This window comes from Rhinoraja longicauda, chromosome 37 (assembly GCF_053455715.1).
Source record: "Rhinoraja longicauda isolate Sanriku21f chromosome 37, sRhiLon1.1, whole genome shotgun sequence".
Taxonomy (NCBI): domain Eukaryota; kingdom Metazoa; phylum Chordata; class Chondrichthyes; order Rajiformes; family Arhynchobatidae; genus Rhinoraja; species Rhinoraja longicauda.
Window position 1 is genome coordinate 8,567,306 of NC_135989.1, and position 27,094 is coordinate 8,594,399.

Sequence of the window (27,094 nt, forward strand, 5' to 3'; positions counted from 1 at the left end):
GGCCAGAAGGGCCTGTTTCCGCACTGTTTCTCTAAACTCACAGCAGTGATGCCTCTGGATGGGACTGATGGGAGAAATATCTGATCATCTCCATTCTTTATCGAAGTTTAAGATCTCATTTATTCTTCAGCATGGCATTGTAGATGCATAAAGATTTATTCATCAAGATAGTTTAATTAAATGAATTTTGATCAACAATACAATCATTTTCAAGCATAGCCTCCTTTGTAAAGAAACAATCATTTGTATATTTGCAATAAAAAATATAATTTCAGTATAGTTTTTGTACAATTGTTATGAAGGCAAATAAAGCAAGAAGCTCCTTCATGTTGGTTCTGTTTATAAAGGTTCACTGTCACCAAAATAGAGGTGGATAAGGTGTGGTATTGGTTCCACCAGTGCTGAGTTAGCCAGTCAAAACCAAGCTAAAAATGGCCTCAAAACCGTCAGTGGTGATTGTGTGCGTGAGTGTGTAAGTATGTGTGTACAAGTGTGTGAGTGAGTGTGCGCGCGTGTGTCCATGTGTGTGCGTGCGCTGTACTTGTGCTTCAGGACTGTCTGCGTTTGTGAGTGCATGTGCTTGTGTGTCCATGTGTGTGTGCGCTGTACTTGTGCTTCAGGACTGTTTGCGTTTGTGTGTGCATGTGCGTATGAGTGTGTGCGTGTGTATGTGTGTGTGCATGTATGGGCATGTGTGTCCGTGTCTCTCTGCTGTTCTTGTGCTTCAGGGCTCTGTGTCTGGGAGTGCATGTGCATGCGTATGTGTGCGCGTGCACGTACATGTGGGTGTGAGTGTGTGTGCGCGTGTGTCCATGCATGAGTGTGTGCGTATGAGTGTGTGTGTCAGTGTGTGCGCGCGTGTGTATCTGTGTGTCTCTCTGCTGTACTTGTGCTTCAGGGCTGTCTGCGTTTTTGTGTGCGTGTGCTTGTGTGTCCATGCGTGCATGTACATGAAGTGTGCACGTGACAAGTGCTGTACCGATCTTTTGCCGGAGTTTTATATCTGGTACATGTGTGTGTACTGTATGTGTACATGTGTGAGCTGTACATATACACAGCTCCATACCTGTATCTGCAACATTTCCAGTAAGGTCAAGTGTTGCCTTATAATGCTGAGAATTATATTCTGCACTCTGTATCTTCTCCTTTGCTCTACCTATTGTACTTCCATTGACTGTATTTGTGTATGGTATATCCGATCTGTTTGGATACCATGCAAAACAAAGCTTTTCACCGCCACCATGGTGCACAAGACAATGATAAACCAAAACTTAAATTTAAGAGTCCAAATCTGGTGTCTCACATTAACCAGAGATGATCTCAACCATGTTGGCTCCACAGTGGCACACCTCAATAGTAAATAAGCAAAATAATACAATCCTAGACTTGTACATCGCAGTGTCTTTAGCACAACACGTCTAAACCAACCAAGATGTCATTCTGAGTTAGTCCCATGTGCCTGCATTTGGCCCATGTCCCTCTAAACATTTTCCACCCAAAAACCTGTCCAAATGTTTCTTAAATGTTGGAATTATAACTGCCCTTGCCACCTCCTCTGACAGCTCAATTATTAAACTCACCACTCTGTGTGAAAAAATTGTGCCTCATGTCCCCTTTAAATCTCTTCTCTCTCACCTTAAATCTCTAGTTTTACACTCCCCGACCATGGGAACAAGATTATACCCAACCACTTTATCTGCACCCCTTATGGTTTCACAAAACTCTGTATAAGAGTCACCTCTCAGTCTCCTTCACTCAAGGGAAACAGGGACTCCTTATAATAGAGGACTGCTGGGCAAATCGAAAAATTAGCAAAAAACAGATTGGTAATCACACGCACAGAAAAAAAGCAGCAAATATCATTCCTTTACAGACTCATATTCATAGATGCACTTGAAAACGTTAAATTATACAGTAACCGCTCACTCAATGTCAGCAGATGGAATCAGCTGGTGGTGGACCTGAGGGGCTGGGTTGAGGTACATGGCCCAGTCTGTCTCAATGAAGCTGAAGTGGAGATGGGGGAGAGCATCACGTTCCCAGATGTAAATATCATCATTGAATCGCCCTGATCAAGCACACTGACAACCACGGCTGTCTGCGTTTGTGAGTGCGTGTGCATGCGTGTATGAGTGTGTGTGTGTGTGTGTATGGGTGTGTGTGTCTGTGTGTGTATGTATCTCTCTCTGCTGTACCTGTGCTTCAGGGATCTCTGTGTTTGTGAGTCCGTGTGCATGCGTGTATGTGTGCGTACCTGTGGGTGTGAGTGTGTGTCCGTGTACGAGTGTGTGAATGTGAGTGTGTGTCTCTCTGCTGTACTTGTGCTTCAGGGCTGGCTGCGTTTGCGTGTGCATGTGTGTCCATGCATGCATGGACATTAAATGTGGCTAAGACAGCACATCAATACGGTGGTGCAGCGGTAGAGTTGCTGCATTACAGCAAATGCAGCATCGGAGATCAGGGTTCGATCCCGACTACGGGTGCCGTCTGTATGGAGTTTGTACGTATGGAGAGTGACCTGCGTGGGTTTTCTCCGAGAGCTTCGGTTTCCTCTCACACTCCAAAGACGTACAGGTTTGTAGGCTAATTGGCTTGGTATAAATGTAAAAATTGTCCCGTGTGTGTGTGTAGGATCGTGTTAATGTGCGGGGGTCACTGGCCGGCGTGGACCCGGTGGACTGAAGGCCCTGTTTCCACACTGTATCTCTAAACTAAACACCTTGACTTCCTCAGAAGGCTCAGCAAATTCGGATGTCTCCAGCCACATTCTAGGCCTGGTGAAGAGAAGCGAGCTGGCCTGAAACGCAAATCCCCCCAGCTCTGGAGTGCGACTTCAACACATAATTTTCGGAGTGGGAAGCACGAGCGAGGTGGGGAGCGACAGAGAGAGCATGAAAGGAGGAAAATCCACTGAGATAAATCATGTCCTTGAGTCTTGAAACCTTCCGTTTACATCGTTTTATGTCTGGATAAAACAAAATGAGATTGCAATGAATTATCTCGCTCCAATCAACACACAGTTGAGACCAACCACATGGACCTGAAATGGACACAAAATGTTGGAGTAACTCAGGCACCATCTCTGGAGAGAAGGAATGGGTGACGTTTCAGGTCGAGACCCTTCTTTAGAATAGTCAGGATAAAGGGAAACGAGGGATGTAGACAGTGCTGTAGATAGATATAGAATGTGAGGATCCTCTGTCCACGGTGCTGTCTGTTCTACCAGGTGGACAATGTCCCGTCTGGGTCATCAGGGACAGCAGGAGGGATGGAATGGGAGCAAGGACCACACTGTGTCCATCACCTGCAGTAGCCTGCAATAGTCTGTCAGACACTGTCACCCACTTGGGTGAGGAGGGGCGAGGATGGGGAAGGGCTGGGGCACCTTGCCAGGAGCCTATGGATGCCACTCCCAGCCAGAGGAACAAACAGCATTGTTATTGATAGTCATCCGGGTTTCAGACTCCAGCAGAGGGCAGCAGATAGCCGAGTGGAGGCAGAAAATCTCCCTCTGTCTTCAGGGGTCTGGTCTATAGCTGAGTTGGGAACCTGACCATAGCCAGGACCTGGTCAGCCCCCCTAAGCCTATCAGGGGTTATGGGGAGAAGGCAGGAGAACGAGATTGAGAGGGAAAAGTAGATCAGCCACAATTGAATGACTGAGTAGACTTGATGGGCCGAATGGCCCTATCTGCTCCTATATCTTCTGAATTTATGAATCACTTGCCACTGATCAGCCCGTCTTTGAATGTTCAAGATTTCAAAATCAATTTATTGTCACATGTGCCAATTAAGGCACAGTGAAATTTGAGTTACCATACAGCCATACACAGTGAAATGCAACAAGACACATAGCCACATAAAATAACATTTAACATAAACTTCCACCACTGCGGATTCCATAGAAACATAGAAAATATGTGGAGGGGGCCATTCGGCCCTTCGAGCTAGCACCACCATTCATTGTGATCATTGCTGATCGTCCACAATCAATAACCCATGCCTGCCTTCTCCCCATATCCCTTGATTCCACTGGCCCCTTGAGCTCTATCTAACTCTCTCTTAAATCCATCCAGTAATTTGACCTCCATTGCCCTCTGTGACAGAGAATTCCACAAATTCATAACTCTGGGTGAAAAAGTTCCTTCTCACCTCAGTTTTAAATGGCTTCCCCTTTATTCTAAGATGGGAACATTTTTCCTGCATCTAGCTTGTCTAGTCCTTTTATAATTTTATACGTTTCTATAAGATCCCCTTTCATCCTTCTAAACTCCAGTGAATACAAGCCCAGTCTTTCCAATCTTTCCTCATATGACAGTCCCGCCATCCCAGGGATCAATCTCGTGAGCCTACGCTGCACTGCCTCATCGTTCACATTGTGAGGACGAGCCCTGAAAAGTTCAGATGTGGAGAGAGGAACAGAGTTGATGTTTCAGGTGGATGAGCCTTCCTTCCACCTTCCTTCCAGAGGAGCAGGTTTGACGTGAGATCATCGACTGGAGTCGTTCTCTCTCCACGGGCGCTGCCTGACCTGCTGAGGATTTCTGTGTTTCCGGACAAAGCGTCTTACCTCAGTCGAGGTCATCTGAATCTGTGAGGATTCGGTGGTGAAATGCATGTGCTTCCTGTCCAACCATTTCCGGCATTCAATAGTCACCTTCGACAAAATAGGAATATTTCAACACATGGAGAAAACTTCCAACCGTTCAACGCGCTTTTGTCCCACAGTCAAGTGAGAGTTTAAACTTATCCAGTGGCTTCTGCCATTAGCATCTCTATGGGATCACTCGCTCAGGAGCGAGTCTCCAAGATGCCTCCTCTTCTCACCAGCTCTGTTGGGTTGGCCTGTCCGCCATTTTCTCTCACAGGGTCGTGATTCTCTGCATCTCTCTTCAGTCACAGAGTTGTTCAGCAGAGAAACAGGCCCTTCGGCCCATCCTCTCCGTGCTGACAATCAAGCAACCATCAGTACTGATCCCATTTACCCACACTTGGCCTGTAGCCTTCTACGCCTGGCAAATCAAGTGTTTGTCTAAATGTTAACATAGATACATAGAAAATAGGTGCTGGCTGAGGCCATTTGGCCCTTCGAGCCAGCAATCACCATTCATTGTGATCATGGCTGATCATTCACAATGACTAACCTGTACCTGCCTTCTCCCCATATCATTTGATTCCACTAGCTCTAACTCTCTTTTAAATTCATCCAGTGAATTGGCCTCCACTGCCCTCTGTGGCAGAGAATTCCACAAATTCACAACTCTCTGGGTGAAAATGTTTTTTCTCATCTCAGTTTTAAATGGCCTCCCCTTTATTCTAAGACTGTGGCCCCTGGTTCTGGACTCGCCCAACATTGGGAACATTTTTCCTGCATCTAGCTTGTCCAGTCCTTTTATAATTTTATACGTTTCTATAAGATCCCCTTTCATCCTTCTAAACTCCAGTGAATACAAGCCCAGTCTTTTCAATCTTTCCTCATATGACAGTCCCGCCATCCCAGGGAACAATGTCGTGAGCCTACACTGCACTGCCTCATCGTTCACATTGTGAGGACGAGCCCTGAAAAGTTCAGATGTGGAGAGAGGAACAGAGTTGATGTTTCAGGTGGATGAGCCTTCCTTCCACCTTCCTTCCAGAGGAGCAGGTTTGACGTGAGATCATCGACTGGAGTCGTTCTCTCTCCACGGACGCTGCCTGACCTGCTGAGGATTTCTGTGTTTCTGGACAAATCCTCTTACCTCAGTCGAGGTCATCTGAATCTGTGAGGATTCAGTGGTGAAATGCTTGTGCTTTCTGTCCAACCATTTCCGGCATTCAGTAGTCACCTTCGACAAAATGGGAATATTTCAACACATGGAGAAAACTTCCAACCGTTCAACGCGCTTTTGTCCCACATTCAAGTGAGAGTTTACACTTACCCAGTGGCTTCTGCCATTAGCATCTCCATGGGATCACTCGCTCAGGAGCGAGTTTCCAAGATGCCTCCTCTTCTCACCAGCTCTGTTGGGTTGGCCTGTCCGCCATTTTCTCTCACAGGGTCATGATTCTCTGCATCTCTCTCCAGTCACAGAGTTGTTCAGCAGAGAAACAGGCCCTTCGGCCCATCCTCTCCGTGCTGACAATCAAGGAACCATCAATACTGATCCCATTTACCCACACTTTTACCTGTAACCTTCTACGCCTTGGCAAGTCAAGTATTTGTCTAAATGTTAACATAGATACATAGAAAATAGGTGCTAGCTGAGGCCATTTGGCCCTTCGAGCCAGCAATCGCCATTCATTGTGATCATGGCTGATCATTCACAATCAGTAACCTGTGCCTGCCTACTCCCCATATCACTTGATTCCACTAGCTCTAATGCTCTTTTAAATTCATCCAGTGAATTGGCCTCCACTGCCCTCTGTAGCAGAGAATTCCACAAATTCACAACTCTCTGGGTGAAAAAGTTTTTTTCTCATCTCAGTTTTAAATGGCCTCCCCTTTATTCTTAGACTGTGTGGTCCCTACTTCTGGACTCCCCCAACATTGGGAACATTTTTCCTGCATCTAACTTGTCCAGTCCTTTTATAATTTTATACGTTTCAATAAGATCCCCTCTCATCCTTGTAAACTCCAGTGAATACAAGCCCAGTCTTTCCAATCTTTCCTCATATGACAGTCCTGCCATCCCGGGGATTAACCTGGTGAATATTGACCACAGCCGTGTCAGAGTGCAGAGCGCAGCATCAGAGGAGGGAAGGTTTCTCTGCGGAGCTTCTCCTCACCTGGCGGTTGAAGACGCAGTAAATGAGGAAAACAAACAGCCCCTGCAGGCTGTTGATGATGGTGAACAAGTAGGACATCGCCAGGGTGCTCTCATTCAACTGGAATATTCCCAAGAGCCAAGTGGTTCCCAAAACTAGCAGCCGTGCGGCAGCCTTGAGGGTCAGGGTTCTGTACACAAGGAGAGAAGCAGAGCAGGTCAATGGAAACATCGTATGAATAAACTCCTTCCATTTGGGATCGTTCATACTCTTGGGGCATTCTGAACATCCCACAGCACGTTATAAAATCAGTGCATCTTTCAAATACTAACCTGATGGCGCAGATATTGTGGGCCGAAGGGCCTGTTCCTGTGCAGATCAATCAGAACATCATCGTGAAGAAATTGATCCTGACTTGAGGGGCTGCCTCCCAGCGCCAGAGACTCGGGTTCAATGCTGACCTTGGCTGCTGCCTGTGTGGAGTTTGAACATTCTCCCTGTGACCACGTGGGTTTCCTCCAGGTGCTCCGGTATCCTCCCTCACTCCAAAGACGTGTGGGTTGATAGGTTAATTGCCCTCTGCAAATTTCCCCCAGTGTGCAGGGAGTGATGAGAAAGTGGGATCACATAGAACTAGTGTGAACGGGTGGTCAATGGCCAGCACGGAGTCGGTGGGCCGAAGGGCCTGATTCCCCGCTGGATCTGTAAACTCATCCAGCTTCCCTTGCCACTTCCATTGTCACCGTGGTCAGAGATCAGCACCTTGGACAGAGACCCACCCTGGGACCCTGCTGTCTCCCAGCCCATCCAGTCACCAGCGATCATATTTCGACCGTTGCCTGCATTTCTGGTCACCAGATCACAGGAAGGTTGTGGTGGATGGGGAGAGGGTGCAGAAAAGATTCACCAGAACGCTGCCTGGATTAGAGAGTTTGAGCTACAAGGAAAGTTTGGAAAAACTTGGGATTGCCTTCTCCAGAATGTCGGAGGCTAAGGGGTGATCTGATGAAAAGTATTTAAATTTACTAGACCAAGTGGACCCATTGGGCCCAGATCTCTCCTGCATTGGTGCAGCACCCTCCCCCACTCCCCTCCCTGCCCCCTCCCTCCATCCCTCCCTCCCTCCTCCCCATCCCTCCTCCACTACCCCCCTCCCTCCACCCCCTCCCCCTCACTCCTCCCCCTCACTCCTCCCCCTCCCCCTCACTCCATCCCCCTCAACCACCTTATCCTCCTCCCCCCTTCACTCCACCTTCCTCCCTCCCTCCTTAGGAGATTGATTTATACTTTAAAACATGAATAACTTTTAAAATATAACCGTTTTCAGTGAAACCTCATCCATTAGCGCCAAAGGGACGACGGTGAGTAGGATGGGCCTAAAATTGTCAGGCTATCGTGTACCGTTTTGGCTGTAGTTCAGGAACAAACAAATGACAGATTTCGTGTATAGATGAGGGGCGTAAATAAGGAAGATGGATTTTTTTCTCAGGGTGCAAATCGCAAAGGGCATGGCTTGACGCTCAGAGGGTGAAAGTTAAAGGAGATTTGAGAGGTTCACCAGAATGTTGGCTGGATCAGAGAGTTTTAGAAGTAAGGCGAGGTTGGACAAACTTGGATTGTGTTCCCCAGAACGACTGAGGCTGAGGGATGAGCGAAAGAAAAACGTAAAATTATGAGAGGCAAAGATAAGGTAGACAGAAAATGCTGGAGTAACTCAGCGGGACAGGTCACATCATTGGAGAGAAGAAATGGGTGACGTCGCCCATTCCTTCTCTCCAAAGATGCTGCCTGTCCCACTGAGTTACTCCAGTATTTTCTGTCGGTCTTCAATTTAAACCAGCATCTGCAGTTCATTCCTACACATAAGGTGGGTAGAGATTTAGTCGCAGGAGGAAAGGTCAAACATTTCTTCACACAGAGAGTGGTGAGTCTGTGGAATTCTCTCAGAAGGTAGTTGAGGCCAGTTCATTGGCTATATTTAAGAGGGAGTTAGATGTGGCCCTTGTGGCTAAAGGGATCAGGGGGTATGGAGAGAAGGCAGGTACAGGTTACTGAGCTGGATGATCAGCCATGATCATATTGAATGGCGGTGCAGCCTCGAAGGGCCAAATGGCCTACTCCTGCACCTATTTTCTATGTTTCTGTGTAAATGCTAGAGGGCATAGGTTTAAAGTGTAAGGGGGGGAAGTTTAATCGGGAAAAAAAACTGTAGATGCTGGTTTAAATTGAAAGTAGACACAAAATGCTGGAGTAACTCAGTTGGTCAGACAGCATGTCTGGAGAAAAGGAATGGGTGACGTTCCTTCTTCAGTCTGAGGCTCATGATGTCGACCTCCCCGTGGTGAGCCCTGTCAACTGACCTCAGTCAGGCGAATGACAACAAACAGTGACAGCAGAAGCAGCTTCATAACTTCTGCTGCCTCAAACGCAAGAAGCAGAAGAAGTCTGAAGAAAGGTCATATTTAAGAGACATTCAGACAGGCTCTTGAACAGGCTGAGGATGGAGAGATGTGGACCACATGCAGGCAGATGGGATGAGTTGCAACGTTGATCGTGGTCAGCACGTGATCGTGGGCTAAAGGGCCTGTTGCTGGGCTGTACAGTTCAATGTTCTCTGCTCCACGTACCTGGTTTCTTTGAGCTTCGACACTTCCTTGTTGCGTGAGGCAAAATGTTTCCTCAGCAGGCCGAGCGTCCAAGCTAGCAGCACGGTGTTGACCTGGAGAGGGGGAGAAACAGAGTCTGCTGAGGATGACATCCTCCACATCCCATACACAATTCCCTCCGGTGCCTTCCCTTCTCGCCCGCTGCCACCCACTCTCCCCTCACCACTCCATGGCGCTCCCCGTCACCCTTTCTCCCTCTGTCCGAGACTCTGCCGGCCCTCACCTCTCCCCGGCAACCTTCTTCTCTCGTATCTCCATTCCCCACATATCCTGTGCCTATCTAAACCCCTCTTAAACACCACTACCTTATCTGCCTCCACCATCACCCCTGGCAGCGCGTTCCAGGCACCCACCACTCTATGTGCAAAAAAACTTAACCCACTCATCTCCTTTAAATTTAGCCCCTTACATCTGAATCTATGTGTAGGTAAAAAAAACTGCAGATGCTGGTTAAAATGGAAGGTAGATACAAAATGCTGGAGTAACTCAGCGGGTCAGGCAGCATCTCAGGAGAGAAGGAATGGGTGACATTTTGGGGCGAGAATAAGGGTCTCGTACCGAAACGTCACCCATTCCTTCTCTCCTGAGATGCTGCCTGACCCGCTGAGTTACTCCAGCATTTTGTGTCTACCTTAAGCTACGTCCTCTAGTCTTTGACATTTCCACTTTGAGAAAAGGTTCTGACTGTCTACCCTATCTATCTATGCCTCTCTTAATTTCATGTACTTCTGTTAGTTCTCCCCTCAACCTCCAGCAATGCAGGGATAACCATCCAAATCTGTCCAACTTCTCCTTGTAGCTAATCCCCTCTATTGCAGGCAGCATTCTGGTGAACCACTGAGATAGAGTTGCCACCAGCCGCACGCAGCGGAGCGTTTAGTGAGGTGTTGTTGGGTTGGGGGGGGAGGGAAGCTTACCACGATCACCAGGCAGACCGGCCCCAGGAAACCCCAGCGGAAGCCCCGCTCCAGGCTCAGCCAACAGCTGTGAGGAGCAAAGAGTTTTGTTACTGACTCTCACTCGGCTCATGAAGTACTTGTGGAAGGCACTGACACACACAGGGTTACTGTTTAGTATCGTTTAGTTTAGTTTAGAGATACAGCGCGGAAACGGGCCCTTCGGCCCACCGAGTCCGCACCGACCCACGATCCCCGCACATTAACACTATCCTACACACACTAGGGACAATTTTACATTTAAAACCAGGCCAATTAACCTCCAAACCTGTACGTCTTTGGAGTGTGGGATGAAACCGAAGAACTCGGCGAAAACCCACGCAGGTCATGGGAAGAACGTATATACATCGTACAGACAGCACCCGTAGTCGGGATCGAACCCGGGTCTCTGGCGCTGTGAGGCAGCAACTCTACCGCTGCGCCACCGTGCCACCCTGACAACCAGAAACGTCACCACAGGCCATGGCATTGGACAAACCCTGTATGTCTCTGGCACTTCACTAAATGCTCTGTGTTTCCATGTCTGCAATTCTGGGGCTTAGGATTCTGGGAGTTGTAGTCTCAGCAAAATCTCTCACATAACTTTTTTTATTTCTACTTGGATTGCATTTAAGAGCCTTTTGGATCAGGCTGGCACAGTGGCACAGCGGTAGAGTTGCTGCCTTACAGCGAATACAGTGCCGGAGACCCGGGTTCCATCCCGACTACGGGTGCTGTCTGTACGGTGTATATACGTTCTCACCATGACCTGCGTGGGAATCGAGAACCAGAAGACGAAGGTTGAAGGTTAAGGGGAAAAGATTTTAAAGGAATCTGCGGCGTAACCTTTTCACACAAAGGGTGGTGGGTGTATGGAACAAGCTGCCAGAGGAGGTAGTTGAGGCTGGGACTATCTCAATGATTACGAAACAGTTAGACAGATACATGGATAGGACAGGTTTGGAGGGTTATGGACCAAGTTTCAGGTGGGACTAGTGTAGCTGGGACATGTTGGGCAAGTTGGGCTGAAGGGCCTGTTTCCACACTGTATCACTCTGTGACTCTATGCTCTGGTTTGTTCCCATCCCCAAAGATGAAGGGGAGATGACTTGATCTACGGTGAATTCCCCCTCAGTGTAGGTGGGTGGGGAAAGATTTGCTGAGAGAATAAGATGCAGGGAGGGAGATAAGGAGAGGGGCAATGGGTCTGATGGGATCGGTCTGCTGGGAGCTTGCATGGATCCAATGGACCAAATGGTCTCTCCCTGTGTCGGGATAAGTAGGCTGTAGAACTGTGCCATTTTCCTATCAGAGGCATAGTCATACAGCAATGAAACAGGCCGTTCGGCCCCACTTGCTCATGCTGACCAAAGATAATAGAGCAAGATAGACCACTCGACCCTAAAAACCGTAGTACGTCATGGCGCCATTTTAGTAGGCAGAACTTGCAGAAACATTTAAAAAGAAATAACAAAAATCTGTGAATTGATAGATGAGATATCTTCTGCATTTTAATGGCATCATCACACATACTGTTCCCCCAAAACACTGATGACACTGCGAGAGGCAAAGCGAACAGCGGGTTTTGCTTACTAAAATGGCGGACGTTACGCTCCGTTGCGTACTACACTTCAGTTTAGGCGATTTCAACGGAGTGGTCCATCTTGTTCCTCTAGTATCTTTGATGCTGACCAAGCTGCCCCATCCACCCTAGTCCCACGTGCCAGCGTTTGGCCCGTATCCCGCCGTCCTGTCCATAAGTTGTTACTCACTGATTTTCCGATCCGTAACCTTTGGGGTTTATTGCCACTGAGATCACGACTATCACAGCAGGCACGCCGTAGCTGGAAACGTAGAGGTATTTTCGTTTGATGACGTGCGTGCGAGTGTAGTTTGTGACGGTGAGGTGTCTGGACATGATGAAAAGCTGCAAACTCTCCAGGAACATCCAGGCGAAGACGGTGAGAAAGAGGTAATGCAAACAGCCTGCAATCAGACCGCACACCACCTAGAGAAAAAGGCAACAGCCGGGTTAATGGGCAGCACTGGGTGGTAGCAGAGTGGGTCATAGACCGGTAGGAATGGCCAGAGGGGCAGAGGCACACACACACAGATACCCAGAGAAACGATTATCACTGTACATGTGACTAAGTATTAGGGTGGCACAATGGCACAGCGGTAGAGTCGCTGCCTGCCTAGAGATCCTGACTACAGGTGCTGTCTATAAGGAGTTTGTACATTCTCCAGTTTCCTCCCACACTCCAAAGACGTACAGGTTTGTAAGTTAATTGGTGAGGGTAGGAAAAGATTGTAAATTGTTCCGAGTGTGTAGTATAGTGTGTGGGGGTTCGCTAGTCGGCGTAGATTTGTTGGGCCAAAGGGCCCGTTTCCCAGCTGTATCTCTAAACTAAACTAAACCTAGTTTGGAATGGTGAATTTGGAGCTCTGCAAGAGTCCGGGGTCCCAATATCTCCAGCAAGGTCCAGTGGTGTAATTAAATTGCACATTTCTGTTGATAACCAGCAGCCAAGCAGAATGGGTTAACTGCTGGACTTGGACCCTGGGCGTGAACTTCAACCCCACCAATCTATATACTAAAACTCTCATTTGTTTGTTTGTTGGTTCCCGAACTACAGCCAAAACAGTACACCGTAGCGCAACAATTTTAGGCCCACCTTACTCACTGTCATCCCTTTGGTGCTAATGGAAGAAGCTTTATTGAAATCGGTGTTATATTGTTTAAGTTATTCACATTTTAAAGTTTAAATCTATCTCCTAGGGAGGGAGGGGGGGAGGAGGGAGGATAAGTGGGGTTGAGGGGGATGGAGCTGGGGGAGGGGAAAGGGGGAGGGAGAGGGGGGAGGGAGGGGGAAGGAGTGGAGGGGGAGAGGGAGTGGGGGGGGGGGGGAAGAGGGGGAGAGGACGGAGGGGGGGGGGTAGAGGAGGGGGGAAGAAGGGAGGGGGTGGGGGAGGAGAGGGTGCTGCAACACTGCAGGAGAGGTTTGGGCCCAACAGGTTCACTTGGTCTATTAATTAAATAAATCTGTAATTCAACCAAGTCTATGACTAGAAGGATGTGAAGAGGATGCAGAAAATGTTCACCAGGACACCGCCTGGATTAGAGAGTTGTTCCATAAAGGTGAAGTTGAGCAAATGTACTATTTTCTCTGAAGCAATACTTGGAGGCTGAGGGGAGATCTGAAAGAAGTATGTGAAATTATGAGAGGTGTAGATAAGGTCAAGGTTCAGGAGAGGGCTGAGAATTTGAAGCTGCAGCTTGGATTTCTCACCTTGTGTTTAATCCTCATTCCTATCAGGAAGACAAACTGTGCGAGGAAGAGGGTGAAGCTCAGGTGCTTGTGAACGGTGGTGTTGGCGTTCTGGATAGAGCTGCATTTGAGAAAGATGGCGATGGAGGCGGCGAGACACAGCAGAGAGACGATCAGGCAGATGTAGGTGATCACCTCCAAGGGCAAGGCATCCTGCAGCGGGCACAATGTGGGACACAACGTTCACACCACAGCAGCGGCAGGGTCTCCAGGGACAACACGATGGAGTCTGTGCCTGGTCTCCGCGAGCGCTCGATTTCCAGGTACCAACTCATCGTGTTCTCGAACACCAACCATCAATTCCCTCGTATCCACCAACCTTGTTGTCCTGGGGCTCTGATACTCCCAGAGTGTCCATTGACAACAGGCTGGAGCTCTGGGCCAGGTCCCATTGGGTTCCAGATCCCAGGCACCAACTCATCGTGTTCTAGAACGCCAACCATCAATTCCTTCGTATTCACCAACCCTGATGTCCTGGGGATCTGATACCCCCAAAGTGTTCATTGGCAACATGATGCAGGTCTGGTCGGGGTCCCCTTGGGTTCTAGATCTACAGGCACTGACCCATCATGTTCCAGAACATTGACCATCAATTCCTTTGTGATCAGGAACCCCTGTCTCCCTGATGTCCTGAGGCTCTGATACTCGTGGTGTCTCCAGGGACAACAGGCTGGAGCTCTGGGCCAGGCCCATTCAACCTCTGGAACACCATTCATTGTGTTCTAGAATGCTTCCCATTCAACCCCTCATTCAAGAACCTTTGAGTCCAAACATCTGTCCAACATCTTTTAAACGTTGCCATTAGACCTGTCTCAACTCCTTTCACATACCTGCCTCCCACTGTGTGAAAATGCTGCTCCTCAGGTTCCCATTAATTTTTTCCCCTCTCACCTTAAACCCATGTCCCTCATTTCTTGATTCCTCCCGTAAGGTTGATTGTACTTGATTAAGGTACATAAATTTTGAATGGGAAGGGTGTAGATGAAGTAGATAATGAGGAACTTTATACCACAGCACAGGCATCTAAAAATAGAGGGTATCGGTGGAGGAGAAAGGGTGTGAGGTTTGGGGAGGATTTGAGGAATAATTTCACCCAGTGGGTGCCTGTGATCTCGGAAACCCGGATTGACTCATATTGACCCGGATTGATATATTCATTGACTATAGCTCCGCCTTCAACACGGTCATCCCCACCAAGCTCAGGTGTGGTGCTACGGAGCTCTGTCTCAATCACTCGAACGAGTGAGCTCTAAACATCTTTTGGAATTCGGAGGAGGTACAGCGGTACTCTAAACATCTTTGGGTATCGCTGCGACGCTACAGAAATCTTTTTAAAAGGTTTCTGTGTGTTTTGGGGCTGCGAGCGGTGTTATCAATTGACTGCTCAGCTCCCACTACTGAGGCTGGCAACCTGCCAGGAAACTGTGGCGCACAAAAAGGGGGAGAAAAACCTGTCTGGACTGATACACCTGCGTCCAGAACAACCCCCCCCCCCCCCACACTGCCTCGTCGCTACTGACCGGACGGGTCTGGTTTTCGTGTGGTGTGGGAGTTTTTCTACACCCTCGACCTTCTTCTGTGGCCTTGAGACCTGGAGCTGAAGGAGCCTCCTCTCTATCAGAGATAGGCTTCCAACAATAACAGACTGCAGGTGAATCCCTTTCGTTGCTGCAGGAGCAGCGAAGACCAGCGGGGATTGCTTGAGAAAGTCTGCAGCTCACCAGGGAACGCAGGAGAGCCGAGATACCCGGGCCAAGAGGCCGTGACGCAGCAGTTTTTAGTGGGAGCCGCCATTATTGACGTTTGAGGCAACACCACTCGCCTCCCTCCCTTGAACTGTTCTACACTTGTTTGTGTGTTTGGACTTGGCCCCGTGCCTTTTGGATTGTCTTTGTCTTTGTGTATCAGTGTTTTTGTTTCACTGTAGTGCCTGATACCATGCAGGGTCAGCGTTCTGGGGGATCGGGGCCTTCGGGGAGTTATGCTAAGGCGGCTGCTTCAGCTGCTTCGGCTGCTCCTCTGGGGGCCCGGTTCCCCATGAGGAACCTACCCTTTGAACATGGGGTCAGGTGCTACTTGCCCCCCCAAATGAACCTGGAGGACTGCGCGGCTGCTGTGGCAGCGGCAGCCAAGCCTGTAGGCATTGTGTATGTGGGAAAAATGTTTGGGAAGGGCGTGTTCTTTCTGGAGTCCGTTGAGGGGGTGAACGCGACTGTATGTAAAGGGGTCACAGTGGGTGGACTTTTCCTACAGGTCGAGCCCCTGGGGTCCACCGCGCAGCGGGTGGTCCTATCCAACGTCCCGCCTTGCATCAAGAACGAGGCCCTCCTTCCCCACCTTCATACCCTGGGGAAGATCCTCACCGACATCACCCCAATACCCATGGGGTTCCGCAGGAAGGACTTGCAGCACGTTCTCTCCCTCCGGCGCCAGTTGACAATGTTGCTGGACCGGGAGGAGGTGGTCGACGGGCGCTTCTGTGTCCAGCAGGATGGGCGAGACTTCACCATCTTCTGGACATCGGACCGCCCGAGGTGCCACGCCTGCAAGGAAGTGGGGCATATTCGGAGGAATTGCCCCAAATCCCGGGCGGAGGCCTCCGCCTCCGGTGCCACTAACCCCCCTCCCCCCCCCACTCCCACTCCCCCTGTAGTTGAGCCAGGGAACCATGGGGATGGGGAGGGTCAAAAGAAGGGGAGCAAGGTGACGAAGAAGATAAGGCACCTGGGGAACAAACCCCCCGGGGATAAGACTTTGCCACCCATCCCGTCACCTCCCGTTAGGGAGTCCGCAAGCCCCATAATCCAGCCAGGGGCGGAGGGGATTGGGCGGGAGGAGGGGGAGCCGCAGACTAGGGTTGCTCAGGTGACCCCAGAGTCTGTGAGCTCCTCCCCTTCGAAAAAAAGAAGGAGGAATCTCTCCAGGGAGGAGCAGAAGGGGGACATAGGGGAATCTTCCAGTGGGGTGGGGAGTGCTGTGGTGGAGGATGACTCCTGCCCTCTGGTTCAGGCCCCGGTTCCATGCTCTGAAGGGGTTTCTGGGGAGGGTGGTGATGGGGACCACTCGGGTGTAATGGAGCAGGGAGAGATTCCTGTTGGGGAGGGAATCCCAATTCATGCACCCGAGGAAGCCCAGGAGCAACCCACCCAGGACGAGGTGCAGAACACGCCTGCGGAGTTAGGGATAGTAGGGGGGGAGGGGGAAGGGGAAACCAGCCCTTCTCTCCCGCAGGACCTGTCTCCAGAGGGACTCCCTGAGTCTGGGGCACCAGAGTCCACTCTGGGCCCAACTGGTGGAGGGATAGACCCCACTGTCAATGGTCTTGACTGCCCAGGTACACTCGAGGAAGGCCCCTCTGCCACTGGCCCCACGGTGGGGACTGAGGTGGAGGTGAGACCAGAGGGTGGGGAAGAGGCAACCGCTGCACAGGGTGGGGCGGGAGTCTCAAGCACAGAAGGTGTGTCCAAGGATGGGAACGGTGACTCCATCTGCAGTGGGGGGGTGGAAGAGGACTCCTCGGGCAATGAGTCAATGGATGTTCTCGCTGCCCCCGACGCCACTCCTCTCATTCCAGTGGAGGAGATCCGCGAGTTCATCGCGGCCACCGAAGGAGCCCAACATCGGCCCAAACTGGCCTCCCTCCGGTGGCCGAACTTACAAGGGGTCACCAGCTCCCTGAACCTCATCCTCAGAAGGAAGGGGAGGGGAAAGGGAGGGACGGGGGTGAAGGGAGGGACGGGGGTGAAGGGAGGGATGGGGGTGAAGGGGAACGACCGGCGTCAGCTCAGGTCTTTCTTGGACGACCTGGAAAAGGACGCCGAGGCCCAGAGCAGCGTCGTTCCTGCTGAGGGTAGAGGGACCAGTAGAGCGTCCCTTGTTGCCAAGATCCGGAAGGTGAAACGCACTGCCAATCCATCTAGGGTCCGTAGCGGCAAAGGCGACTCTGCTGTCAGTGACCAGGGGACTGGTGAGGGGATCTAGTGTACTCCTGACATGGCGATCACCATAGCCAGTTATAACATCAATGGCAGCAGGGGGCCTCTCCGCAGGTTTAACCATCTCTCAACCCTGAGGGATGGGAAATATGCGGTGAGCTTCCTGCAGGAAACCCACACCATCCCAGGAGACGAGTCCACCTGGCTCCTGGAGTGGAGTGGTGAGGTCTTCATGAGCCACCTCAGCTCCATTTCCAGTGGGGTGGCCATTTTGCTGGCCCCGAATTTCCGGCCAGAAATCCTAAAGGTCCAGGAATTGGTGCCAGGCCGCTTGCTTCACCTGGCCGTGCGCCTGGATGGCGTGCCGTTGCATTTTGTCAACGTGTACGCCCCCAAGCCCGCCGTGTTGCAGACGTGCCTGTTCCGGGAGGTGTCTACCCTTTTGAGCTCCATCGACCCTGGCGACTGCGTGATCCTCGGGGGAGATTTCAACTGTACCCTCGAGGAAGGAGACCGTTCCGGTATCCAGCGCGGCCAGGAGTCGGTGAAGAAGTTGAAGGAGCTCGTGGGCTCCTTTGACTTGGTAGACACCTGGAGGAACCTCCACCCCGACTCCAGTGCCTTCTCCAGGAGGTCAGAGGGGGGTGGTTCTCGCATTGACCGCCTGTACATTTCTCGGGCGTACGTCTCCCGCGTCTCGGCGGCCTCCATGCGGCCGATGCCTTGCTCGGACCACCACCTGGTGTGGGCGGAGTTTACCCCGCTGCGCACGAGGGGAGGGTCCGCGTACTGGCACTTTAACAACCGGCTGCTGGAGGATCGCCGCTTCCGGGACTCGTTTGTGAGGTTCTGGACCACTTGGAAGGGGAAGAGGGGAGGATTTCACTCCCTGCGGCTATGGTGGGACGTGGGCAAGGCCCACATCCGGCGTTTCTGTCAGGAGTACACTAGGGGGTCTACCAAGAGACGCGATTCCAAGGTCAGACAGCTCGGGAGTGAGCTACTCGATTTGGATTCGCGTCTAAGTCAGACCGGTGGGGACCCGACCCTCTGGAGGGAATACCAGGAGAAGAAGGACGCGCTGAAGGAGCTGCAGTTACAGCAATCCCGAGGCGCGTATGTGAGGTCGCGGATCCAAATGCTCCACGATTTGGACCGCGGTTCACCCTTCTTCTACTCGCTGGAGAAGTGGCGGGGAGTCCGTCAGCATTTAGTGGAGCTGCTCGCTGACGATGACTCCCCCGTCACCGAACCAGAAGACATCAACGCGGCGGTTCGTTCCTTTTATGGGACCTTGTTTTCACCGGATAGCTCCGGCGTGGACGAGTGCAGTGATCTGTGGGAAGGTCTAACCACGGTCGGCCCGGAGGGTGCCGAGTGCCTGGACGCCCCCCTGACACTAGACGATCTGACCGCGGCCCTCCATCAGATTCAAAGGGGCAAATCCCCTGGCCTGGACGGCCTGACAGCAGAGTTCCTCCGCACTTTCTGGGGGACCCTGGGGGAGGACTACACCATGGTCCTGAGGGAGAGCCTGGCGACCGGGGAGATGCCCCTGTCTTGGCGGAGGGCTGTAGTGGTCCTTCTGCCCAAGAAGGGTGATCTCCGCCTACTAAAGAACTGGCGCCCGGTCTCCCTCCTCTGTACCGATTACAAGGTCTTTGCTAAGGCAATGGCCAACCGTCTGGGCCCAGTGCTGGCCCAAGTGATCCACCCTGACCAGTCTTACACAGTCCCGGGCCGGTCCATCCAGGACAATATCCATCTGGTCCGGGACCTGGTCTACCTGGCTCAGGAGACCGGTGTACCCACTGCCTTTCTCTCCCTTGACCAGGAGAAGGCTTTCGACAGGGTGGATCACGAGTATCTGGTGAGGACTCTGCAGGCGTTTGGGTTCGGACCGCACTTTGTGGCCCGGATCCGACTTCTATACACCACTGCGGAGTGCCTCGTCAAGGTCAACGGATCCTTGACGGCTCCCATTCCCTTCCGCAGAGGAGTACGTCAGGGCTGCCCCATGTCAGGCCAACTGTACGCCATCTGCGTGGAGCCATTCCTTAGTCTGCTTCGGAGGAGGTTGACGGGCATGGTTCTACGCGAGCCAGATATGGAGGTGGTCCTCTCGGTCTATGCCGATGACGTGCTCCTCGTGGTCACTGACCCCGCTGATCTGCAGAGGATGCGCGAGTGCCAACGAGTCTTCTCGGCCGCCTCCTCTGCAAGGATCAATTGGGGGAAATGTTCTGGACTCTTGGTGGGTCCATGGCAGGTGGACTCCCTCCCTGAGGAGATGCGGTTTTTCACGTGGAGCACCACGCGCCTCCTTTACTTGGGAGTCTACCTGAGTCCCGTCGCGGAGACCTGGCTGGCGAACTGGCAGGAGCTGGAGTTGAAAGTCGTCGCCCGGCTGGGGCGCTGGTCAGGTCTCCTCAGGGTGCTTTCCTACCGGGGCAGGGTGTTGGTCATTAACCAACTCGTGGCTTCCCTGCTCTGGTACAGATTGACCACATTGGTCCCATCAGCCACTTTTGCTGGGATCATCCAGAAGAAGTTGGTGGACTTCTTCTGGGGCAACGGAAAGCACTGGGTCTCTGCAGCAGTCCTGAGTCTCCCGATTGAGGAGGGCGGGCAGTCGCTGGTGTGCATCCGTACCCAGTTGGCGGCTCTCCGCCTCAGGACTCTGCAGAGATACCTGTACTCGGAGCGTCCTCCCAGGTGGCACGTGCTGGCGACGCACTTTTTCCAACGGGGCCGCTGCCTTCATGCAGGTACGCGGATCCCGATGGTGGGCGTCAGCCGTGCTATCCTGCTGGGAATGCCCGGCTTCTACCGGGACTTGCTGAGAGTCTGGAACCTGGTTGCTGTCGGCCGGGCCCCCCCTCCGCTGACGGAGGGCGGCGGCCCAGGCTTGAGAGCAGCCGGCCCTTGTCCTGCCCCGCTGGGTGTCGGAGAGGCTCAAATGTGTGGAGTACCTGCGGCTGAGCAAACCCCCGCTCAGCCGGAAGTACTCGTCGGACCGAGGCAACGTAATCCTTCCCGGGAGCCGGTCCCACACAACATGAGCCGCATTTCCTCGACACCCTTCATCTCCCTCCGAGACGCAGGGAGGCGTGTCCTGTACGGGCTCCTCCTCCACACCCTGCACTTCCTCGCCCTGGTCCACCGTCCGGACACTAAGTGGCGGTCGGTGTTGCCTTCCGGTAGCGAGGTGACCCCGCGGTGGGGGTCCCTCTACGCAGGGATTCTGCCCCTCTCCATCGGGGACCTGGGGTGGAAGATATTGCACCGAGGAGTCCCCTGCAACCTGTTCCTCGCGCGGTTCACAGACTCGCCAGCCGCCTGCCACTTTTGCGGGTTGGAAGAGTCTGTGTACCACGTGTACATGCAATGTGTGAGGTTGCAGCCCCTGTTCCAATATCTAAAGGGGCTGCTCCTTGCTTTTTGGCTGCATTTTTCACCCACCATCCTCATCTTTGGACACCCTGTGCGTAGGGGAGAGGGTAGGGCCGAAGATGTCCTTGTTGGGTTGCTCCTGGGCCAGGCCAAGCTGGCCATCCGCGACTCACGGCGCCAGGCGGAAGAGGGCTCTGCCCGAGCCAGCTGCCTGCCCCTTTTCCGGGGTTACGTCCGTGCCAGGGTGGTGTTGGAAAGGGACTACGCGCTGTCCACGGGCACCCTGGAGGATTTCCGGGACCGCTGGGCACCGCGGGGGATTGGATGTATCCTGGATGGGGATTGCAATATAATTGTATAATAGTTTCAATAGGTATATTTGTTTGTATAATACTCTGGTGGTGGGTTCTGTTTTGGTTTTATTGTATTGTATATATTATTTTAATATTTGAATAAATATTTTTGATAAAAAAAAAAAAAAAAAAAAAAAAAAAAAAAAAAAGCTCATCACCAAACTCCACCAGCTAGGCCTCAGCTCGTCGTTATGCGACTGGATCCTGGACTTCCTGCTGGAGCGACCGCAGGCAGTGAGAATGGGCCCGCACCTGTCCTCCACTATTACCCTGAGTACCGGCACACCACAGGGCTGTGTTCTGAGCCCCATGCTCTACTCCCTATTCACACACGACTGTGTTCCTGCATTCGACACCAACACCATTGTCAAGTTTGCAGACGACACAACGGTGATCGGGCTGATCACCAACGGTGATCAAACAAAATACAGAGCGGAGGTGCAGAACCTGGCGGACGGACTGGTGCTCTGATAACAACCTGTTCCTAAATACCACCAAGACCAAGGAGCTGATCATCAACTTCCGTAGGTCACAACGGGTAATACGCCCCAATCGTTATCAACGGTTATCAGTGTGGAGTGTCCAGCTTCAAGTTTCTGGGCACTCACATTTCGGAGGACCTAACATGGTCCAATAACACTGCTGTGCTGGTCAAGAAGGCACAGCAACAATTGTTCTACCTAAGAACACTGAAAAAGTCTGCTCTGCCCCAATAGCTGCTGACGACATTCTACCGCTGCACCATAGAGAGCATCCTAACACATGGCATCCCTGTGTGGTACCTCAGCTGCACGGAGGCAGAGAGGAAAGCTCTTCACCGGGTAGTCCATAGAGCTCAGAGGACCATCGGAACACAGCTACCAGCCTTGGAGGGCATCTACAACACACGATACCTCAGAAAAGCCACCAGCATCCACAAAGACTCTTCACACCGCTGCAAGTCTGTTTGAACTTCTACCATCGGGCAGACGATACAAGGCCTTCTACGCCCGCACCTCCAGACTCAGGAACAGCTTCATCCCCAGGGCCATAGCTGCTATGAACTGGTCCTGCTGAGCCGGATGGTCACATCGCACAGTGAACCGGCACAGACCTACTTGCACTTTACTCTGTTTTAAAACTGTTCTAATTTGTTTCATTGGGTTGTTTAAATTAATACTGACGAGCTAATTAATTTATTGCATCGTATGAGGCGCATTCCCAAACTCGTTGTACAATGACAATAAAGATATGAAGGCAGCTACCTCACAGCACTCCAAAGTACGACTTAAATCACCAAGGTGCAGAAGGCAACAGGCCAAGTAGTGGCATTGTGTAGAAAGGAATTGCAGATGCCGATTTATACTGAAGATAGACACAAAGTGCTGGAGAAACTCAGCAGGCCAGGTAGCATCTCTGCAGAAAACGAACGGGTGACATTTTGGTTCGGGACCCTTATTCAGACTGGACTTCTTCAGTCTACCAAATAGCAGATTTAATAGACACAAAAGGCTGGAGTAACTCAGCGGGACAGGCAGCATCTCTGGAGAGAAGGAATGGGTGAGGTTTTGGGTCGAGACCCTTCTTCAGACCAATAGATGCTCGAGGGTCAGCATGGACATGGTGGGCTGATGGGTATGTTCCCATTCTTGTGTCTCCTTCACTCTGACTTGTTCCCTCTTTAGTTTTTCTGTTGAGTGACCTCGTACCTCAAGATTAACAGGAGCCATTAAAACAGCAAAGCTTGTGAGGTGGCCACACTGGCAGTTCACGTGTGTCTGATTGAAGCCATGCGTTGTACAACCCTCATGGGACCAGACACTATCCCCGGACATCGTCTTCCAAAACACACATGTTGGCTTCTCGTTGTCTTGCTGTTCCTGCGGCTGGGAAGAGCAAACTCTGTTAACCATCGATGGAATCCTCCTGATAACAGCTTCAGCATTCACACTTCCCCAAGTTGTGTTAACACAGAAAACATGAGATATGGCCTGTCCCTTTGGTGACAGCAATTCACAGTGATCTCCTTGCAGGTGGGAAACTGGTCACAGGATCACATTTAACACAACAGAGGGAACACCATTGCTACCAATCTCACCGCACTGTCCCACCAAACTGCCCCAGGATGGGGGCGCTGGATATATACAGAGGGAAGCTCCCTCCACATTGAAACAGGCCTGGGGAAGAGGAGTCAGAGTGTATCGAGAGTGAAGCTCCTTCTACAATATCCCAGCAGACATCCCACATGCACAGTGCAGCAGTGGTGGGAATTGTCTTTCAGTTTAGTTTATATAGGAAAATAACTGCAGATGCTGGTACAAATAGAAGGTATCACAAAATGCTGGAGTAACTCAGCGCGTCAGGCAGCATCTCTCCAGAGTTTAGTTTAGAGATACAGCGCGGAAACAGACCCTTTCGGCCCACCGGGTCCGCACCGACCAGTGATCCCCGCACATTAACACTATCCTATACCCACTGGGGACAATTTTTACATTTACCAAGCCAATTAACCTACAAACCTGCAAGTCTTTAGAGTGTGGGAGGAAACCGAAGATCTCGGAGAAAACCCACGTAGGTCAAGGGGAGAAGGTACAAACTCTGTACAGACAGCACCCGTTGTCGGGATCAAACCCGGGTCTCCGGCGCTGCATTCGCTGTAAGGCAGCAACTCTACCGCTGCACCGCCGTGCCCAGTGATGGGGATTGTCCAACATTGAAATGGCGGCTGTACTCTGAAACTACAGCTGCACCACCACCTGAGTAATGGTGGCAGAGGGCCTCCTCCTCTGACCCGCCTCATTACCAATCTCTAACCCTTCTCCCCTCTCCATCAGATGTGGGATTTCCACTTCCTGCATCAGGTCTCCTTGCACTGACCCTGAGTAACGGTGAATGGAGAGGCGACCATAAACTGACCTGGACCAGCTCAGATCCAGCTTACATGGAGACATCAGGCCTGAAGCCAGTCTCAGTGTGTCTGCTGCCCTGCCAACCTTCACACTACAGGGTGTGGTGGGTTAATCAGGGTCACATGGACGCCCATCCCCACCCAGTGTACGGTGACTTCCCAGCAGTGAATAGCCCAGAGCAAAGGTTCTTCCTGATCTTCCCCCTCGTTCACCAAGAGTGCAATCAGAGCCAATCCTCTCATCCAAATCTAACGTAAACACAAGATGGTGCTAGTACTCAGCAGGTCAGGCAGGTTCTGCAGAGAATGAGAAGTTAGCTTTGTTCCTCTCTACACAGATGCTGCCTGATATGCTGAGTGTTTTAGGCATTTTCTGTTTTCATTCCAGTCTCTGCACCTTCTTCCTACTTCAGATAGCTCCTCTGTCCCTCTCTTTCCCCTCCCCCTTCCCAGTTCTCCCACTGTCTTCCTGTCTCCTACTACATCCTATCTTTGTCCCGCCCCCTCCCCTGACATCAGTCTGAGGAAGGGTCTTGACCCGAAACGTCACCCATTCCTTCTATCCTGAGATGCTGCCTGGCCCGCTGAGTTACTCTAGCATTTTGTGTCTACCTTCAATTTGAACCAGCATCTGCAGTTTTCTGTCCTACATATTTAGCTTTTCCCTCATCTACTTGCCCAGTTAGTCCTAGATGACACCTTGCAATTTTCAGCACTTATGTGACCCAGATTTGATGGGGACTTACCCAATGGGGGCAGGAGGAGTTTAATTCTGAGTTCAGGAACTATTTCCCATTTGTACCTTTGGGGGAGCCCATCATCCATCGGGAAACGCCCCGGGTGGTATTTACAAACCTGGTTGAGTTTCATTGTGAAATTGACCATTTTTTCCAGCTTGGAGCTGACGGATTTGTTGCTGACCGTGGCTGAGACCACCTTGGAGTTCAATGGGACCGTCCTCTGGGTTGGGATTCCTCCTTTAATCTCTCTGTTCAACAGGGATTCCATGTCATTGAATACGAGAAAGGAAACAGCCACAAACCCTGCCAGAGATAACAGTTCAACCATTGGTGAGTGTGGAGAAACGTCAGCTGCAAGACTCCAGTAACTGGACATAAAAGGCAGGTCTACAGCACACACCACCCATTCCAGTGGTGCCCTGTACTGCGGCTCTGAGCATTAAAACCAGCTGTAAACAGTCGTGGATCGGGAGATCATCGAGCGGCCTTCACACAAGATAGAGTCATTGTGTCACAGAGCACAGATACAGGCCCTTCAGCCCAACTGGTCCCTGCCGACCAAGATGTCCCATCTAAGTTTGTCCAATTTCCCTGCATTTGGCCCATATCTGTATAAATGTTTTGTATTCATGTTTCTGTCCAAATGTCTTTTAAATGCTGTTATAGAACCGGTCTCAACTTTCTCCTCTGGAAGCTTGTTCCACATACCCACCTCTCCATGAGTGTTTATGTTTCAACCTGTCGTAATGTCTCTTAAACATTGCGATAGTACCTAGCTCAAATAACTCCTGCAGCATCTAACATGTTTTGTGTCCCTCAGGTTCCTATTAAATCTTTCCCCTCTCACCATTAACCAATGTCCTCTGGTTCTTGATTCCCCTACTCTGGATAAAAGATTCTATGATTTCCAGCTATCATCATCTAGATGATGCCTTTCTGTGGAATGAGATGAAGAATGTAGCAAATATCTAGACTAGAGGGCACGGCTTTAAAGTGAAAAGGGCAAGGTTTCAAGGAGAGGTGTGGGGCAAGTTTTTAATACAGTGGTGGGTGCCTGGAACTTGCTGTAAGCTGATACAATAATGGCATTTAAGAGGCTTTTAGATAAGCACATGGCTATGGAGGGATATGGATCATGGTCAGGCTGGTTAGTTTATCTTGGCTTCATGTTCAGCACTGATGTTGTGGCCAAAGGATCTGTTCCTCTGCTGTGTCTGTTTTCTATGTTCCATCAGTTCCTGTGATATCTACACACCAGGTATGAAAGGATGGGAAAGAGACAGAGCATTTACCGGGGTTAGTCCCTCCAGTGATTGAACTCCAGAATATCTTCATGACATTGCTCCCAACTTGCATCTCCACCAAGTGGTCCCCACTATTATTCTTCTTTCCAATCACCTGGACCTTCAGAACTATGAGAAAAGATCAGACATTGTGAAGCGTGCAGTGGCAACAGAACTGATCCCTCTCTTTCTCCCGCAAGCTTTGCAATAGTCCCCAAGGTCTAACAGCCTGCCAATACTTGTTAGCTGTGGCTCAGGTAGTGCTCTTGCCCCTGAGCCTGGAGGGAGCCTGGAGACCCACTTCCGCACCCTGAGCACAGAGTCTGGGCTGACTAGTCCTCAACCCTGTGTCTCTCTCAACCTCAGAACGTCCTGATGGATGTCACTGTTGAAGCATTGTTGAATTGCTATGAAGATGGTTCAGGCATATCGCACCTGGGTACCATGCACGAGTCCCTCCTCCCCACCTCCCTCCCTCCCTTCCCCCGCCCCCCCACTCCATACCCCTCAACCCCCCTTATCCTCCCTCCCCTCCCTAGGAGATAGATTTAAACTTTAAAATGTGAATAACTTAAAAAACATAACACCGATTTCAATGAAACTTCTTCCATTAGCACCAAAGTGATGGCGGTGAGTAAGATGGGCCTAAAATTGTTACGCTATCGTGTACCGTTTTGGCTGTAGTTCAGGAACAAACAAACAAGAGTTTTAGTATTTAGATATCCAGTCACTGAGGAACACCAGTCCCATGGACAGGCCAGAGAAGGAGGCATTGTTTTCTTTAGAGAAGGTTGTGAATCGAGTGTGAACAGTGGGCAGGAGCCTGCAGT

General features: G+C 51.0%; 1 protein-coding gene across 1 annotated transcript in view; it reads right to left on the bottom strand.

The window, feature by feature from the left end:
- Nucleotides 1-224: 224 nt before the first annotated feature.
- Nucleotides 225-27,094, bottom strand: part of LOC144610667 (adhesion G protein-coupled receptor E3-like) — a 51,307-nt gene continuing 24,437 nt past the window's right edge. The window contains exons 9-19 of the mRNA XM_078429537.1: nucleotides 26,274-26,393; nucleotides 25,097-25,284; nucleotides 23,043-23,219; nucleotides 13,635-13,826; nucleotides 12,117-12,352; nucleotides 10,327-10,393; nucleotides 9,371-9,462; nucleotides 6,765-6,933; nucleotides 5,738-5,824; nucleotides 4,570-4,656; nucleotides 225-2,965 (exon numbers count right to left, since the gene is read on the bottom strand). Coding sequence (XP_078285663.1) covers nucleotides 2,960-2,965; nucleotides 4,570-4,656; nucleotides 5,738-5,824; nucleotides 6,765-6,933; nucleotides 9,371-9,462; nucleotides 10,327-10,393; nucleotides 12,117-12,352; nucleotides 13,635-13,826; nucleotides 23,043-23,219; nucleotides 25,097-25,284; nucleotides 26,274-26,393 — 1,421 coding nt within the window. The 3' untranslated portion in view covers nucleotides 225-2,959. The remainder of the gene's footprint in view (nucleotides 2,966-4,569; nucleotides 4,657-5,737; nucleotides 5,825-6,764; nucleotides 6,934-9,370; nucleotides 9,463-10,326; nucleotides 10,394-12,116; nucleotides 12,353-13,634; nucleotides 13,827-23,042; nucleotides 23,220-25,096; nucleotides 25,285-26,273; nucleotides 26,394-27,094) is intronic.